This window comes from Apium graveolens, chromosome 7, assembly GCF_009905375.1.
Source record: "Apium graveolens cultivar Ventura chromosome 7, ASM990537v1, whole genome shotgun sequence".
Classification (NCBI taxonomy): Eukaryota; Viridiplantae; Streptophyta; class Magnoliopsida; order Apiales; family Apiaceae; genus Apium; species Apium graveolens.
In genome coordinates this window covers 179,833,025-179,849,280 of record NC_133653.1, presented here as the reverse complement: position 1 = coordinate 179,849,280, position 16,256 = coordinate 179,833,025, and the positions used below count along the sequence as shown (strand labels likewise).

The window sequence follows — 16,256 nt, the reverse complement described above, 5'->3', positions numbered from 1 at the left end:
TAACAATTTTAACTTTTTAATCGTGTTAACATAAATTATTTCGAGTGGCAGACTCCCCACAAAACTGGTTATAATTAGAATCAGTAGGATTTAATAATGTGCAAAGTCAAACTTGAACAGAAACTGTCGAGGAGAGATAACTGATACTTATAGATAAGCGGGAAAATACTCTTATTCGTAGCTCACAGGAAAGGTTTTAGGTAGTTCCGTACCCAAATCTACTCCTCTGTTTGCATCATGGTAATAATTCATAAATCACACTATTTGAAATAGTTATCTAAAAATACTCATATTTTTCAAATATTATATTTTTGGGTTTTTTAAAACTATTCAAATTTTACGATGATACCATAATTTAGACTAAATGCAACTTCTTATACAACATCGTATTTTTACACATATTTTCAGAATATATAGCATTTTTCTGTAAAAAAATTGGTAAAATCGCAAATAATTTTCAATTTTTTTTTGATAAATTCCCATTTTTTATACTAAATAATAAATTCATAATAAAAAATGGAAGAACCAACTTATGTCGTATAATGTGTAATTGTATTTCAAATTCTGAAAAAATTAACTTTCACTAGTTTGATGATATAGTTTTTAGTTTGATGCACTTTCGTAATTTATTTTCAAATATCTCAATTTTATTATCTTCTAGTCTATAATAAAATTATAAAAAGTATTTCTCTATTTTTTTTTGGAAGAATAAAATAAGTTATATTACACATATACGTTATCTGAGTTACGAGCGCAGTGGATATAATAGAAACTATATAATTAAAAATAATTGATATTTAGAAAGAAATAAATCTTACAAGTATGCAACGCATTAACTTGCACTTGAAGTATATAATTAATTTAGCATGGAGGAATATTGACCGCGGCTCAAACTTTAAAGCAATAGAAACACCTCAGCATGTACGTGGGTCCAAAGGTTAAAGTGTATAACAACTTCCATCTAATCTATATTTAGCTACCAAAAACGGTTACAATTATATAATGGTAAATTAAAGTTAGTCTTTATCTACTCTTACATAATTGTAGCTAAATTACTAGTAGGTAAATGTAAGATTTCTCGTAGTGTACTAGCAAATTGCATGTTGATTGCGTCTTCTATATAATTAAAGATAATATTAAATTTAATTCTTAATATTATCATAATATAATAATATTCTAATTTTTTTAAATGATTTGTTAATATTAGAATTTTGATCCATAACAAATTAATCCCTTCAACAAACAACATTTTTATAAAATGAATAAAACATAATACCAAATTAAAAATACATTCAAAAAATTATGTTTCATGTCAGTTCATACAATTCGAAAATTAAAAAATGTATAAGATACACAGAAATTTGAAAGAAGCGCCTCAGAAAATTAAGCTATCAGAAGCTGCTTTGTATAAATTGTTCACCGCGGGCATTTATTGCATAGCTAAGATGTTTATTGACCGCTGCTTTTAGCTGCCACAATGTCTAACAGGTAAGGGAACACAATACCAAGTACAAAACATTTGTTTATTTTCTTAAACGTCGGTGTTAAAGTCGGAAAGAACCGCAACAACGGGAGCATGTAGTTCTTGACTATAACCATCTTTCCAGCAATTTTTCGTCCACTTCGACTCCCAAATGCACGTGGAACTTGAACTTATATGATAATTCTTCGCATATCGATCACAACTTTTGATCAATTCTCACCTTTTCCTGAAATAAATTGAACAAGAAAAGTGCAATGAATGTATAGTTCTATGCGAGTGTTAAAAGAATTAAGCACGTGCTCGTGTTTTACAAAGATTAAGTATGGTTCATAGATAGGTAATGCATCAAACAAATGATACACAGTTCAATAAATACATGAGAAAGGTGTCCGTAAAGCATCTAGTAAAATATTAAAACTATAAAGGTGTTCAATAAAAAGATAATTAGACAACTACCTTTACCCTCTATTTCAATAATGGACCACCGTATAGTCAACCCACGGCAGACTAAAAATTGGACATAAAATAAGTTTTATACGAAATATTGATCCTTGCCACATTCGTTAAAAGAGTCGTTGATATGTGTTTAAGTATGGTATCAATTGTGAAAAGAAGTACTTAAAGATAGAACTATTCAAAACTTTATTAAATCTATATGGATGATACTATGGCAAGTTATGGTGAGGGGAGGTCTTGCAGGTAAAGAACGGATAGTATTACGCTACTGGTTAGTTTTGTACTTTCCGATATAGATTACGTGTATGTAGTGGTTTGTTGTATCATTATACAGTTTGAAAAAATTTTAAATTTATGGGGGAATTTTAGGCGCTAATTTTAAAAAAATCATTAATTATTTATCGATGTTTGCTCGCTAATTCCTTTTACTGTTCACACATTTCTTTAATTTGTACTCTAACAATTATTGGGCTATGTACTGCTTATAAAAAGATTTTTTTTTTGAAAATTCAAAATTCAAAATTTATTTTGTAAATATATTAGAGATTTTTACAAAAATACAATTTTTTAATTTTTGTTTTGCAAAAATACGATTTTTCAATTTTTTTACAAAAATACGATTTTGCAACACATTGCAACCCGATATAAGCTCAAATGCAACTCGACGCAACCACAATTTCAATTAAAAGTATTTTTCGGCACTTCTTCGGAGAAATTGCATACGCGGTTGCTTTCAGTTACAAACTGTATTTTTGCATTTTTGTTAAAAGATCGTAAAATTACAAACAAATTTAGAAAAAAATAGTATTTTTGGTAATTTCTCAAAATACTATTGGTTTTTAAAAAAAATTGCAAAAAAAAGATATTTTTTAATTTTAATTTTTAAAATGTTGAATTTTCAAATTTCTTTTGAAAAGATACGATTTTTCTGCAATTAGTTAGATGCAAATAAATGCAAATTCGACAATTTTTACAACTCCTTACAATTATATATAACGTAGAATGTAATGAATATTAACCTCGAACCCAACCAAAAAACTATATCTAGCTAGTTGCATGTATAGTTAGACTTTATTTCCACCGTGTTTTTGTAAATAATTTTCATAATATAGTAAATTTGTAAAACGAAAAAATTAGAAAAATTATATTTTTGATAATTTTTCTTAAAATGTTGTATAATAGTTTATGATTGACAAATTTAAACCATCAATCTAATTTGTAAATCTATAAATGATAATGTAAGTATTTGTTGTCGGTTGGATTACAACTTGAAAACTTATTTGTAGTTTCATATAAATAACTATAAAAATATTGGTTTTTAACAAAATTCGAACTTGAGAGTCTCGTAGTATATTTTTTTAATAATTGGATTTAACGGATTCGAGAATTGGACCCTTAATGCATACATATGAGTTTGAGGAATGACAAAGTATCACGTGTTATTTAATAACAAACTTGTGATCCATTTCCGGATATGTTGAATTGCTCTCCAATTATACGCATAACAATTATTATAATTGAGTAGTATATTGATTTAATTTTATTTCTATACTAACAATTTTAACGTTTTTTTGCTAAATAACAGTTTTAACTTACAGGTAAGCAACGCAATGACTTGCACTTGAAGGAGAAAATTAATTTAACATGGAGGAATATTGACCGCGGCTCAAACTTTAAAGCAATACAAACACCTCAGCATGGATGTGGGTCCATAGCTTAAAGTGCATAACAACTTCCATTACGTCGACATTTAGCTACCAAAAACGGTTATAATTATATAATTTTAAATGAAAATTAGTCTTTATCTACTATTACATAATTGTAGCTAAATTACTGGTAGGTAAATGTAAGATTTCTTGTAGTGTACTAGAAAATTGCATGTTCAATGCGTCTTCTAGGTTGGCAAATGTCTTAATACTCTTGTGTGGAAGATTCACGAACCATTATAAGGATGGTCCTGACAATGTAGAACTAAATCCCTTGCACATACAAGCTTCTTTTAAGTCACGTGTGATAGGTACCGTAAACATTCGTTGCTTATATTGTGTGAAGTGTTCCAATAGATCATTAGTACCGTCATATGGCCTCATTTACAGCACCGTAAAGCGTTTCGGTATCTCTACCAAAGCGATGTTTTCATGAAAAGGTGAATCAACATAGCTTATAGGAGTCTCCTTCTCTAATGGCTTTGGAATACCAACGATTCTTTCAATTAAGTCCCTCACTTCATGTAAAAAAAATTTGAATTCCTCTGTAATTTGGTTTCGAGACCTTCTACTGCTATCGCGTGATCTCTTTCTATCATTATCCCCTTCTCGATGCTCAGGATCATCATAACGTTGCTCATCACATTGTCTTTTTATGTTATCACCATTATTTGGTATGTTCTCTATATCCTCTATCTCAATCACATCCTCAGTACCCTTCGTTGGCCCTTCGTGTTGATCCTGTTCCTCAACAATATCAATGTCCAAACGTCTAACAACACTTGGGATCGTCTTCTTTGTTGCTGTCTTGGTTCGTAATTTGGCCGTGGTTAACTCTTTCTTCAACGTCTCATATTCAGAGCGTATCTTCTCCATCTCATCTAGTAGTTTTTTCAACGTTGCTTCCATTTCTTTGTTGTTGCTCTCAGTCTCAGCCCCTTGATTTGTAACATGTTCTTCAATATCGTCACCTGCCATCATAGTGAACCAACCGGATCCTTAACAAGATTCCCATAGACGACGCCAATTGTTTTTACCAAAATTTGTAGGTCTAATGTTAAGGTTGGTTGATTATTTTGTTTCAGAGATGTTATTAGATTAGGAACAATTTAACTAAAAAGAGTAAAGCAACGCAAAGAATTGGTGAGGCGGAAAACCCGTAAATGGGAAAAAATCGTGGGTGAGATTCATTATTCAACCTAAATTCGATCCACTAAATGATTTATAATGATTACAATGGATTTCACATGATACATTGTTTGTTTCTCTTGCTATGATCAATGTTACTCTCGTGTTTGTAGGGTTCATGCTAGGTTAGTGTATTCTTGGAGCTTGCAGGATGTACTTCTTCGACGAAGTCTGTGAGTTGTATTTGTGTGTTGTATTTCATTGATGCATGCTTCATATCCACCCATGTATTGGTTATCCCCCTTATTCTTCAAATTGGCTTCCTTATCTTCTAGTTTGTTCCCCTCTTTTTTTCTAACTTCCTACTCTTTTCTCCCACTTTCCAATATGGTTGCCATTCTTGTTATATTGCCCCGCTGTTACTCCATCGAATTCGGACTATAGATTGATATAGTGTTCTAGTTTTTTTGGTGATTTTCATTGCGTTTGTTGATATCCCGAACGCCTTCTTACTCTTCCCGTCACGTCTATCGCCTTCCTTGTCGTCCGTCTTCTGACCATATCATGTCATGACTAAAAATATGGATATAACAGAAAGTAAAGAGAATTCAGATAGCTTTATATCAACTTAATATCCGTCTACGTAGGTTGCTATCAATTTTTTCCTGTGATGAACCAAGAAATACTAATTGTTTCGACTTTTACCTAAGCACATCCACAATTAAGACCTTTATATGTATAATCATGATGATTATAATAGATAGGAAAAAAAGCTAAAGTTATAGTAAATTTAGTAAGAAGTTGCCTACATAATACCAGAGTTTTTTCTAAAAAAGTACATCTAAATCTAAACTCAGAGTTTTTTTTAATCTTTATAAATTTAACAGTCACATAGAGGAGATCAAGTTCAAAGATTTGGTAGCGGATAAGAAATTGTCTGATTCCTCTATTGAAGATGATAGTAAAGGATCTGAAGATGAGACTTGCGGAAATGTATCTGATCATGATGAGATTGTGGATGAATCGAGATCATATGAGAAATCGGTCCATGATGGAAAAGATGAAGAGATAGAGTGCAGTTATTAAAAGAAGAATGATTTAAAATGGAAGGGAAAGTCGGTTGATAATGGAGAAAGCACAAATAAGAGTATTAAGAGTGTTAGCACAAATAAAAGTGTTAAAATGGAAGAAAAAGTTGGTTAATCATGGACTTACAATCTTTCATATATATGCACGTCTCTGGTTTTATCTGTAGCCTACCATTTTTACTAGAAGTCCTAATACTGTCAACCCATGAATATTTAAGCATACTTGCACTTTGACTTCAAACTATAACCATAGATGTCACTACAAGGAAAACTGGCTCAGACAAGTGTTTTAACCCGTTATCTGATTCCCTGAAAACCCGTTGTCTATTGAGCCACCGTCTCTTACATAGATCAGACAACTATTAGAAACAGTTGTGTGAGTCATCGAAGACAACGACCAACTATGAGTCCCCATTGTATTACAACCAGAACAAACAACGTCTTTCCATAAATTCTGTTGTAAAAAGATTTATTAGATAAGTAATGTTAAAAAGGTTGTGTATGTGGTCACTAAGAGTTTTAGAATAGAACATAACACACAACCCTTATTCAGATATATATATTGTCCTCTACCTTAACACACAATTCAAACGATAACCACCGTTGTATTACAACCATAACAAACAAGTATTTTCTATATATTCTGTTGTAACAAGTATACTTAGACAAGTTCTCTTGAAAACGTTGTGTATGTTCTTACTAAAAGTTTAGGAGTAGAACATAACACACAACCCTTATTATTTATTGTCCTCTACCTTAACACACAATTTTCAAAAGATAAAATTTTGTTGTCTTACAACCATACAGACAACCCCTTTATTTTAAATTTGTATTGTTGGAATTGCTTTATACAACATTTTTTATCACTTGGTATTGTATGATTATGTTTTGCACTTATATTTTAATGTAGAAAGTGTTGTGTGGTCTTCAAGGCATAATTCTTTTTATTCTTAATAGCATTGTTGGACAATGGATAATAGTTAGTTTTGTTCAGACAATGGTTTTTTATTGTGTGAATCTTCTTTTAACAATGTTTAGTTTTAAATAGCATTGTTATATGTTATAAAACATGATGAGCTTGGTCTTTATAAGTGTTGTGTGAGACACAATATAATATGGTTATTGTATAACTTTATTGGCTAAAAGCTCCTCAAACAATGGTTTTTCAAATTAAAATTAAACACAACAACATTATAAAATGAACATGCCATAAAATTAAAACCCAAACTATCATTCAGATTACAAGCAAATTGTCACCATTACACCAACAATCAACCATCAATCCTTCTATTACACCAACAATCAACCAACCCTCCATTACATGAATCCACTAAACCAATATTTAACCATTGCAACCAAGAACTAACTTATAACCAAGTTTTATCTTAAACAAAACAAGACCATTCAAGTAGAAAGCAAAATATTTTCAGGTGAACATATCCACAAAAACGCCAGTAATTAGAAACAACGTTTAAATAGAGTTAACTACCATGACTAGAACTCCCAAATTTCAACACAAAATATGTTCACAACTCAAAATACCCAGCAGCACTGTATGCAAGTTCAAGTGGCATGCTTCTTCATGAAGTACTTTGCCCATTCAGTCTTTATCTCTTTCAGTTCTTTCATGCCATAACTTAGGTTGCTTCTGCGTAACCACTGAAACATGGATGTAAAAATCACATTTATTTACCACAATACACTTGGATATAGAAAAAAGAAAGATAACTATAACATTACCTTCTCATGAAATTTTAATTCCATATCGGCACAAATCTCTTTCATGTAACCCATTATAAACAAACCACAATCTTTGCTCCCAGTTTGGACAGGTACCCCCTGGAGAACATTAAAAACTTTATATATGTCTAGCTACACTATTCTTGTAGAATAGAGAAATTGATAAAATATACTATATTTACCCCCAGATTCTCCCAAGATATTTTCTTCTTTAAGAACTTCTTTGCTTTTTCCTGGTAGAGTTTGATGGCACTACGAAAATATAATATAGATCAATTGTAAGTCATATTTGTATTTAATTATTAAAGTGATTGTAGTTGAAATAAAATTTTAATATTGTACTCACTTGTCAATCACTTCTGTCCATTCTTCAGTTGCAATCCTGCGCTTCAATGGGTACATGTGATAAACAGTTTGTGAATCTGGATTTACAGCAGTGAGCGTCCAATGATTCCTGATAATTTATGAACAACAAAATTTACAATAACATACAGAGATGATGATATACAAAAAACAATCTTTAAGTAAGGAATATATTATTTATTATAACATGTACTAACACAGCATTATATGGTAGCAGGAAAATTTGTCCTGGTTTAGCGTTCCTGAATCTGATAGATAAGGATTTTGACCTCTCTCCTGGACTACCACAACCAAGTGCGCCTATCATCCCAGGATCAACAAACGTTATCATGTCAACCATCTTGCGCTTTTTCAAATTCTCTTGCAATAAACTGTTAAAAATTGGAGATACAGATTATGAAAAATTCAAAAAAAAAACTCAATAAGTATTCATAAAGGCAACAAAACTTTAGAAAAATGCTTACTTGATAAAAATACAAATGGTGGACCCTGATATCTCACCCCCAGAGCACAAAGCGTGCACATCCGATAAAAACAGCGCCTTCTTAGCGGTTACTCCAAAAGCTTCTTGGCATAGATAAAAGAGTTTACTTGTCCATCAGCTAGGGCATTTTTTGCCCAAAGCCACAGACGTTTCAAAACAGGGGGATAATTCGCACACATGTCCAATACATACTCTGGTTCCGGGACACAATCTTTTACCTTCTTCCATTTTTTCCCAGTAGTTTTCTTGCCTCCCTGAATTGAAAATATAAAAAGAAAATAGAGAATGCAAAGTTAAAGAAAGTTGACATGTTAAGTAATTGAAAATCTAAATTATGTTTTTATTCTTTACTTTTAAAAAACAACATAAGTTTCAAAAGAATTATAATATAAACAGATTTAATTCATTAATACGTAACAAATTAAAAATTGCATCATTATTAATTTAATTATCAAACCTATTTCCAACATTTTAACAAAAATAAATATGTGACAACCACCACAAAATCAACACTGAAATAAGGGGAAAAAATTATTATATAAAAAACTGAACCAAACAATTATTCAACCTAAACATGAGAAACAATATCGCAAAATATAGACCCGATATTGTAAAAATTAGATTACTAAGTTTAAAAATATACTTGCATATATATATAGAGAAAATTTAACCTTTGGACTTCCTTTCACTGCAGCGGCGCTTGTCTTCACTTCCATTATGAGGTTTCTCGGCCATGCAATATATGTTCCCACAGCTTGTTCTACCGTCACGATCTCATCTTGGATTGGTAAGGGAATCTTTTCAGATCCTTGGAGTACACGAGTGATTGAGACCCGTACATTTTCTTTTTCCAGTTGTTTCCCATGAAGAACCTGACACTTAGTATCGACTGTTGCATAAGCAACGATATTTGTCGGGGAGCCAATTGCTAATTCCCACTCTGTGCATCCTTTAACCTCCAACACCTCCTCATTATTAGGTTCCAGACACACATCCTCAACCAACATTTGATTATCCTCAACATCAACAACCTTGAGAGCCTCGCCATGTTCCTGAATATGTTCTTCGCCATCCACCAAAGGTTTCTCCTGAATATGTTCTTCAATATATGTTTCCTTACCGATACCCACATTTTGAATGTGTTCTTCAAAATTGTACAACATTAGTATATTCAATCTGTTCATATTTACAATGTTATGCAATAAACAATACATGGTTATATGTTCTTCATTCAGTTTCTCCATTATTCTAAGAATTACTCGATGATTGTACAGTACAGAGTATTACGGAGAAGTTATAACTCTGATAAAGGGGAGTACCTGGTGCACAAAACTCTTTCATTCTCTCAGAAAAATGCATATATACACAAAATTACCTTTATTTTATCGTAAAGAGGCTGTGATTTACCTAGCAGATAGGATAAAGTAACAAAGACTTACCTGCAACAGTAGTTAGAATTCTGATAGTAGTAGACATAAAGAGTCACAATGATGACTAAAGGGATGATCCAGAGCAATCCGGACGTGGCCTCTCTATTAGCACCAGAGGAGAATAAAGAAACAGGGAAATGCACTAGTTGGTGGCCACAACCCAACTGCATTGCACGAATACCATGTAAAATAAATGATATATTTACGTTTATTTTGGCATGTAAATGAACATGGGACCTATAAGATGTAAAAAGTAATATTAAAAAAAGAAAGGTTAGGAGGGAGGGTTGGAAGAAATTGGTCACTTAGTTATTTTTTGTGACCATATTTTGCTTGCGTGGATTAATTGTGGGCTCAATAATATAAAAAATTAGTCGGGCGCGCTGAAGTTGCTCTTTGGATCATGAGTGAATAATGGCAGAAGTAGAGATATATAGGAAAGTATGTGCATTTTCTATTTCCAAGTTTGTAGCTACTATGTGTGGAAGTATTTTTGTTTTAAATTTTCTTGTACTTCTTTCAGTTAGATTAAAGAAAGAGAATATATTGTTATTAAATAAACATTGCCTTGTGTGTTATCTTCAATATCAGTTCTATATATCTTGCATATCTATGTTACCAAACTATATTTGGTATTCGAGCTTTAACATCTCATATTTTGACGAGTACACATATCAAAGACAATGGACATAGGGAAGAGCAATGGCTGACCAATGGGCTTGAGTTATCCAATGTTAACGAGGACGAATTGCACAGTTTGAGTGATGAAAATGAAGGTCTTTATGCAAGCACATGAGGTTGGGAGGTTGTGGAACAGACTGATCCAAAAGCAACTCTGGAAGAAAAGGTGAATAAGGTGGCTATGGAAATAATCTATCAGAGTATTCTTGACAAAATGCTACTCTCTCTCTCTTAGAAAATAAACATTCCAAGGATACATGAGAGGCGATACTGACTATGTGTCAACGCGTACATAGAGAAAAATCAGTAAAAGTTCAGACTTTGAAAGCCGAATTTGAAGTCTTGAGTATGAAGGATACAAATATGCTGGATGATTTTAGTATGAAACTTGTTGGGCTTCTGACGAATATTCGAGCCCGTGGAGGAGATGTGAAAGAAACCTATGTGGTAAAGAAATTTCTACATGCAGTTCCGTCTAAAATTCTTGTAAATAACATCAACTATGAAGTAATTTGGAAACTTAGAAACAGTGATGGTGGAAAAAGTGATAGGATCGTTGAAGGCACATGAAGAAAGTATAAAAGGGAGCACATAAAATGTTAGTGTTCAGGTGCTATTGACAGAGGAAGAATGGATCAAGGAAGGAGGCAGTGATAAAAAAACTACTCCTTACTAGAGAAGAATGACAGAAAAGAATGAACAAAAGAGGTGTTGAAGGTAGTTCCAATGTAAAGGGTCGTGACGGAAGAGATAAAAGTAGAATAAGGTGCTAGTAGAGTAAGGTACTATAACTGTCATATATATGACCACTATGTTGCTGAGTGCAGGAAACTAAAGCGTGAGAAAGAAGTGAGGCATGAAGCTCTAATGACACAGACAGAAGATGATGAGCCGACTCTTTTTCTGGAGAAACATGATAATGACTGTGAGGAGTTATTGTTGAATGAAGAAGGTGTCACACCAGTATAAGAACGGATGAAAGGAAAAAAAACGAGTTTAAAAAGTGTAGTACTCAGACAACGGGGCTAGAAATCAAATGACAGGCCACAAAGAAAAAAAAATCATGAAATTAAATGAAAGGATAACATAATCAATGAAGTTTAGCGACAGAAAGACGTAGGTTTATTCCAGATTCCTTTTATATGTAGTAATATAATCATTTTTTATGCGGGAATACAATGATAGGTTTACTGTGAAAACATAATACGATCTACAAAGATAGAGAAAATGCATATTTATAACTCCGGTATGCGGGGCTCCTTCCAACGTCGCGCCTGGACCCTTCTCGTGGTTGTGGTGTAACTGTTGTGGGATTTCTGCAAAACGACACCGGAAGGGGGTTTGAATCCCGCGGTGTCTCCGATGTGAGAGTAAAAACTTATTTTGGGAAGATGTGGTTGTGTGTGTATATGAGTGTGTTAGAGAGCATAACCCCTAAATCCCTTCCTTTTGGGGTATATATAGTCCAATGGTAGGTTTTAGGGGTTGGTACCTTAAAATCAGAACTGTTTGTTGCTGGGGCGGAGGACACCTGGCTTGGATATATTTCGTACAAGTGTCTACGTAAAGACCACCTTTAGAATGCACCAAAGATATGCTGACGCGTGTCATGTTTGTCTCAATTATTGGTTGTTGATAGCTGTCATTGTCGATGCCCTGGATCGTGCCCACGTGCCCCTCCTTGGTGGGTTGTGGGGTAGGCTTGTGTCTGAGTTGCGATGGGCCTGGAACTTCCGTGAGCTCGACTTACCCTATGATAGGGTTGGACTCTAGCTGGGAGGTAACCCTGCTCTGGGCCCGGCTAACCATGTGAGCCTGGCTCACTCCATTAGCTTATTTCCAGGGTTGAGGATATCCTCCCAGAGCAGGTTTGATTACTATAGGGGTGGTTATACCCTATCACATATATGTAACGAGGATAAAAAATATATATATATAAAACAATGTGTGTACTCTTCAATAGTGACTTAATTATATGCAACCAAAACCGGAAAAAAGGAAATATTTATTTGACTTTATTTTCTATAAAACCATTAGTATATTCCTTTATAATTTTTTTAAAATGCTCATTCAGTGGCTTTATTTGAAATTTTAGTTGAACGTCTCTCCTAGCAACCATAATCGATTTATAACGTTTATTATATGCATGAATCATCACTCATAAATTCTTTATTTTTTATCTTTGTTGGTTTAAATTCAATCCTAAATAATGTTTTGAGCTTGATATCTTTGACTATTATTATCCTGAAATCAGTGTAAATTTTTTGAATACAAGTTTAGGTGTTTATGTGTCATTACTTTTATTATATACATCTAGAGAGAACCTCTCTATCAAGAGAACTAGAGACCTTCATCCTAGCCATTGATTTTATTTATAAAATCAAAATTAGTTTGTATAATATATAATGGCGTGTGTAGTATAATAGAACTTTTGTATACAAATCTTTACATATAGGTATAATACGAGTTTAACTACACGAAAATGGAAATGTAATGCTAAGAAAATGACAACAGATCGACAACTAATGACATCGAAGAGGTAGGGACTTATGTAAATTTAGCACTCAAAGCATGGTCTGCATGACTGATTGGGTCTATAACGAGTAAAAGACATGCAATAGCAGTTAACGGCGATCTATGAAAATAGAAGCAATAATAAATAGAAATTAAGCAAGAAAAGAGGTACTTGTTATACCTGAGTTGTTCCAACGATCCAACAAATAGTCAACATCATCACCAAACGACCTACTCTCAACAAAAAGGTAATCTTTCTTCCGGTTACGATCGTTAAAAGTATCGTTGTTCAGTATCAATGGGTCATTAGTGTTCTTATTGCTAAATCCAATTCGGCGACCACTAAATTTCTTCAAACAATAACAGTGCTTCACTACCTTAACATTCACTCCTAGATGATGCCTTGTATCAATAGCATCTAAACAAGCCAGGGTTCTCCATGCAAAAGGCATTAGTTGCCCAGGTGACACATTAAGGGTTTTTAAAACTGCAGACACAAACTTGGAAAAAGGAAACGTAAGACCAACATTAAAAGGATAGTAGTAAAAGTATACCCATCTCGTCTTGTAGAAATCAGCAAGAACAGAGGGGTCAGGAATAACGGCGACGACGTTAGACTGGAACCGCATCTTTGCCTCTTCAAATTTTTCAGGTTTCATAAAGTTTTGGAGGTTGTCCTTAAAATCAAGTAGACCAGTGGCAACCCAATCGGTGGTTTCAGCCTGGGTTTCAATGGGGGTAGAACTGTGAGAGTTAGAGCTCTTAACGTTTTACATTGCCATCGGAAGGGTTCAGGAGGAGGATTTGAAGAGTGGGCTTCGTAGACGATGTGGAGAGAATATAATACAAGGGGCTAAATTGGAGGATGGATGTATATAGGGAATAGAGGAAATTATTGATAAGTTTTGGGAAGGGTTTCTTGATAAACAAACAGCCTATGCATGTATATCATAAAGCTGTTCACAAATGATCCAGTTATACACGATATAATAGCATATATCTACGCTACTGATTAATAATATGGTTGGAGATTTTGTTAATTAAATTATTTAATTAACAAAATCTGGGGACATTGTTATATCCATATTTTTAGCCATGCCATGATATGATCAGATCAACGGACGACAAGGAACGCGAGTGACGAGACGAGACAGGAAGAGTAAGAAGGCGTCCTAGACATTAACAAACGCAATGACACCAGAAACACCAGAAGACTATGTCAATCTACGGTCCGAATTCAATGGAGTAACAGCCAGGCAATTTAACATGAATGGCAACTATATTGAAAAGTGGGAGAAAAAGTGGGAAGTTAGAGAAAAAGAGATGAACAAACTAGAAGATAAGGAAGCCAATTTGAAGAATAAGGGGGATAAGGGATACAAGGGTGGATATAAAGCATGCATCAATGAAATACAGCAATAACACACAACTAAACTACACCTCACAGACTTCGTCGAAGAAGTACATCCTGCAAGCTCCAAGAATACACTAACCTAGCACGAAGCCTACAAACACGATAGTAGCACTAATCATAGAAAGAGAAAGAAACAATGTATCATGTGAAATCCATTGTAATCATTATAGATCATTTAGTGGATCGAATTTAGGTTAATTGGGTAATAAATTCCACCAGCGATTTTTTCCCATTTAAGGGTTTTCAGCGTCACCAATAATTCTTTCTGTTGCTTTACTTACTTTTAGTTACATTGTTCCTAATCTAATAATATCTCTGAAACAAAACAATCAACCAACACTAGACCTACAAATTTTGGTAAAAACAGTTCCTATAACCGAAGGAATAATTTTCAAGACATCACCTTTGGTAACATTTTGCAAACTGAAGTCCTTGTGTTTATCGTACGTGCTCTACAAAAAGCAATTACAACTTATAAATTATTTAAGCCTACAGGTTTTTGGCTACACATTCCTTTTACTAAAGATATGACAACCTAGACTGGACGGCAGGACTGAAAATTTCCTATAACATGCAGTTTTCCATATACCGTGTTCAGTGAATTGCCTTTTCCGATACATATACTTATGGAATATTAATGCTTCTTATTCCTGTTCCTGCAGTAGGCAGCCAAATAACTCACTCCGACAGATGTGTAATGTAGAATTCAACTCTAAAACTTTGCCTTGTGTGTGATATCAACTAGACGTCTGATTTTGGTACCCATCCTTACAGATATGGCCACAGAAGTTATTCGAACCCGACCATCCAGCCTCATGTTTGTTTCTTCATATCGAATAGGGGAGCCTTGGTGGCTCTACTAAGAACAAAAGAGTGAAGAAGGGACCACACCTGTTGACCAAGCTCCAAGATGGCAACTCCGTTGTTCATGTTGTCGCCACCACAGGAACTCAGATTATGTGATGCCAACAGATATAATCTACTTTTGTTCGAGCCATATACCTTCGGAAATAATACTTTTTTTATTCAAACCTCAAGCAGATTATAAAAAATTTCGTTGTATATGCATTATCTTGACCTGAGAATCGTAACTGGAATACTCGTGTTAAAGGGCATGACCTAGAGCATGCCCATGTCTTCTTGCACGGGCTCCAAATCTAGTTGGCCAATAAGTCCAGATGTTTTTAAGCCAGTCGCGAAGTGTCTAAAAACCAATTCCAAGTTAATGCAAGACTATTATTCACTTCAAAATCTCTCAAAGTGGGACACAAAGATAGACGGTAGCAAAAAACAGTAAGAAGCTGGAAAAACTGCTCCAATGCAATCGGCATGGAAAAATGTCTATTTTTCACAAAGACATGCAGTCGGCATGGAAAAATCAAAAATGTCCATTTATCACAAAGACATGTGCCAATTACCATGCTACTTGACAGTTCTGGGTCGTAAAAATTAAAGGGCAAAATTCTACTGGTATGAACAGCATAACTTGCGAACATAGTAAGTACGTACACAAACATTTATGAAGCCAGTGAGTTAAATATGAACTGAATTTTCAGAAATTAAATGTAAGAGTCTGTCTTTCAGTTCATAAATATTGGAAAGTCCTACAATGACGCTGTCTGAAAAAAAATCAAAACAGGTTAAGGTCAATCTAATAGATGAAATCAGAGGAAGGATAATTGAGATAGCATACAAGACAATGGGAAAGCGAGAAGAGGTTTAAAAAGCTGTTACCAACATGAACGTTCTTCATCAATTCTTCATGAATT

General features: G+C 33.7%; 1 protein-coding gene across 1 annotated transcript; it reads right to left on the bottom strand.

The window, feature by feature from the left end:
- Positions 1 to 7,132: 7,132 nt before the first annotated feature.
- LOC141670995 (uncharacterized) lies at positions 7,133 to 8,329 on the bottom strand. The gene is made up of 5 exons (XM_074477059.1): positions 8,162 to 8,329; positions 7,948 to 8,055; positions 7,784 to 7,853; positions 7,602 to 7,700; positions 7,133 to 7,520 (listed from the first exon to the last, which is right to left on the bottom strand). Exons 1-5 carry the CDS (start codon positions 8,302 to 8,304, stop codon positions 7,425 to 7,427), a joined length of 516 nt encoding a protein of 171 aa, XP_074333160.1. The 5' UTR covers positions 8,305 to 8,329; the 3' UTR covers positions 7,133 to 7,424.
- Positions 8,330 to 16,256: the final 7,927 nt, after the last annotated feature.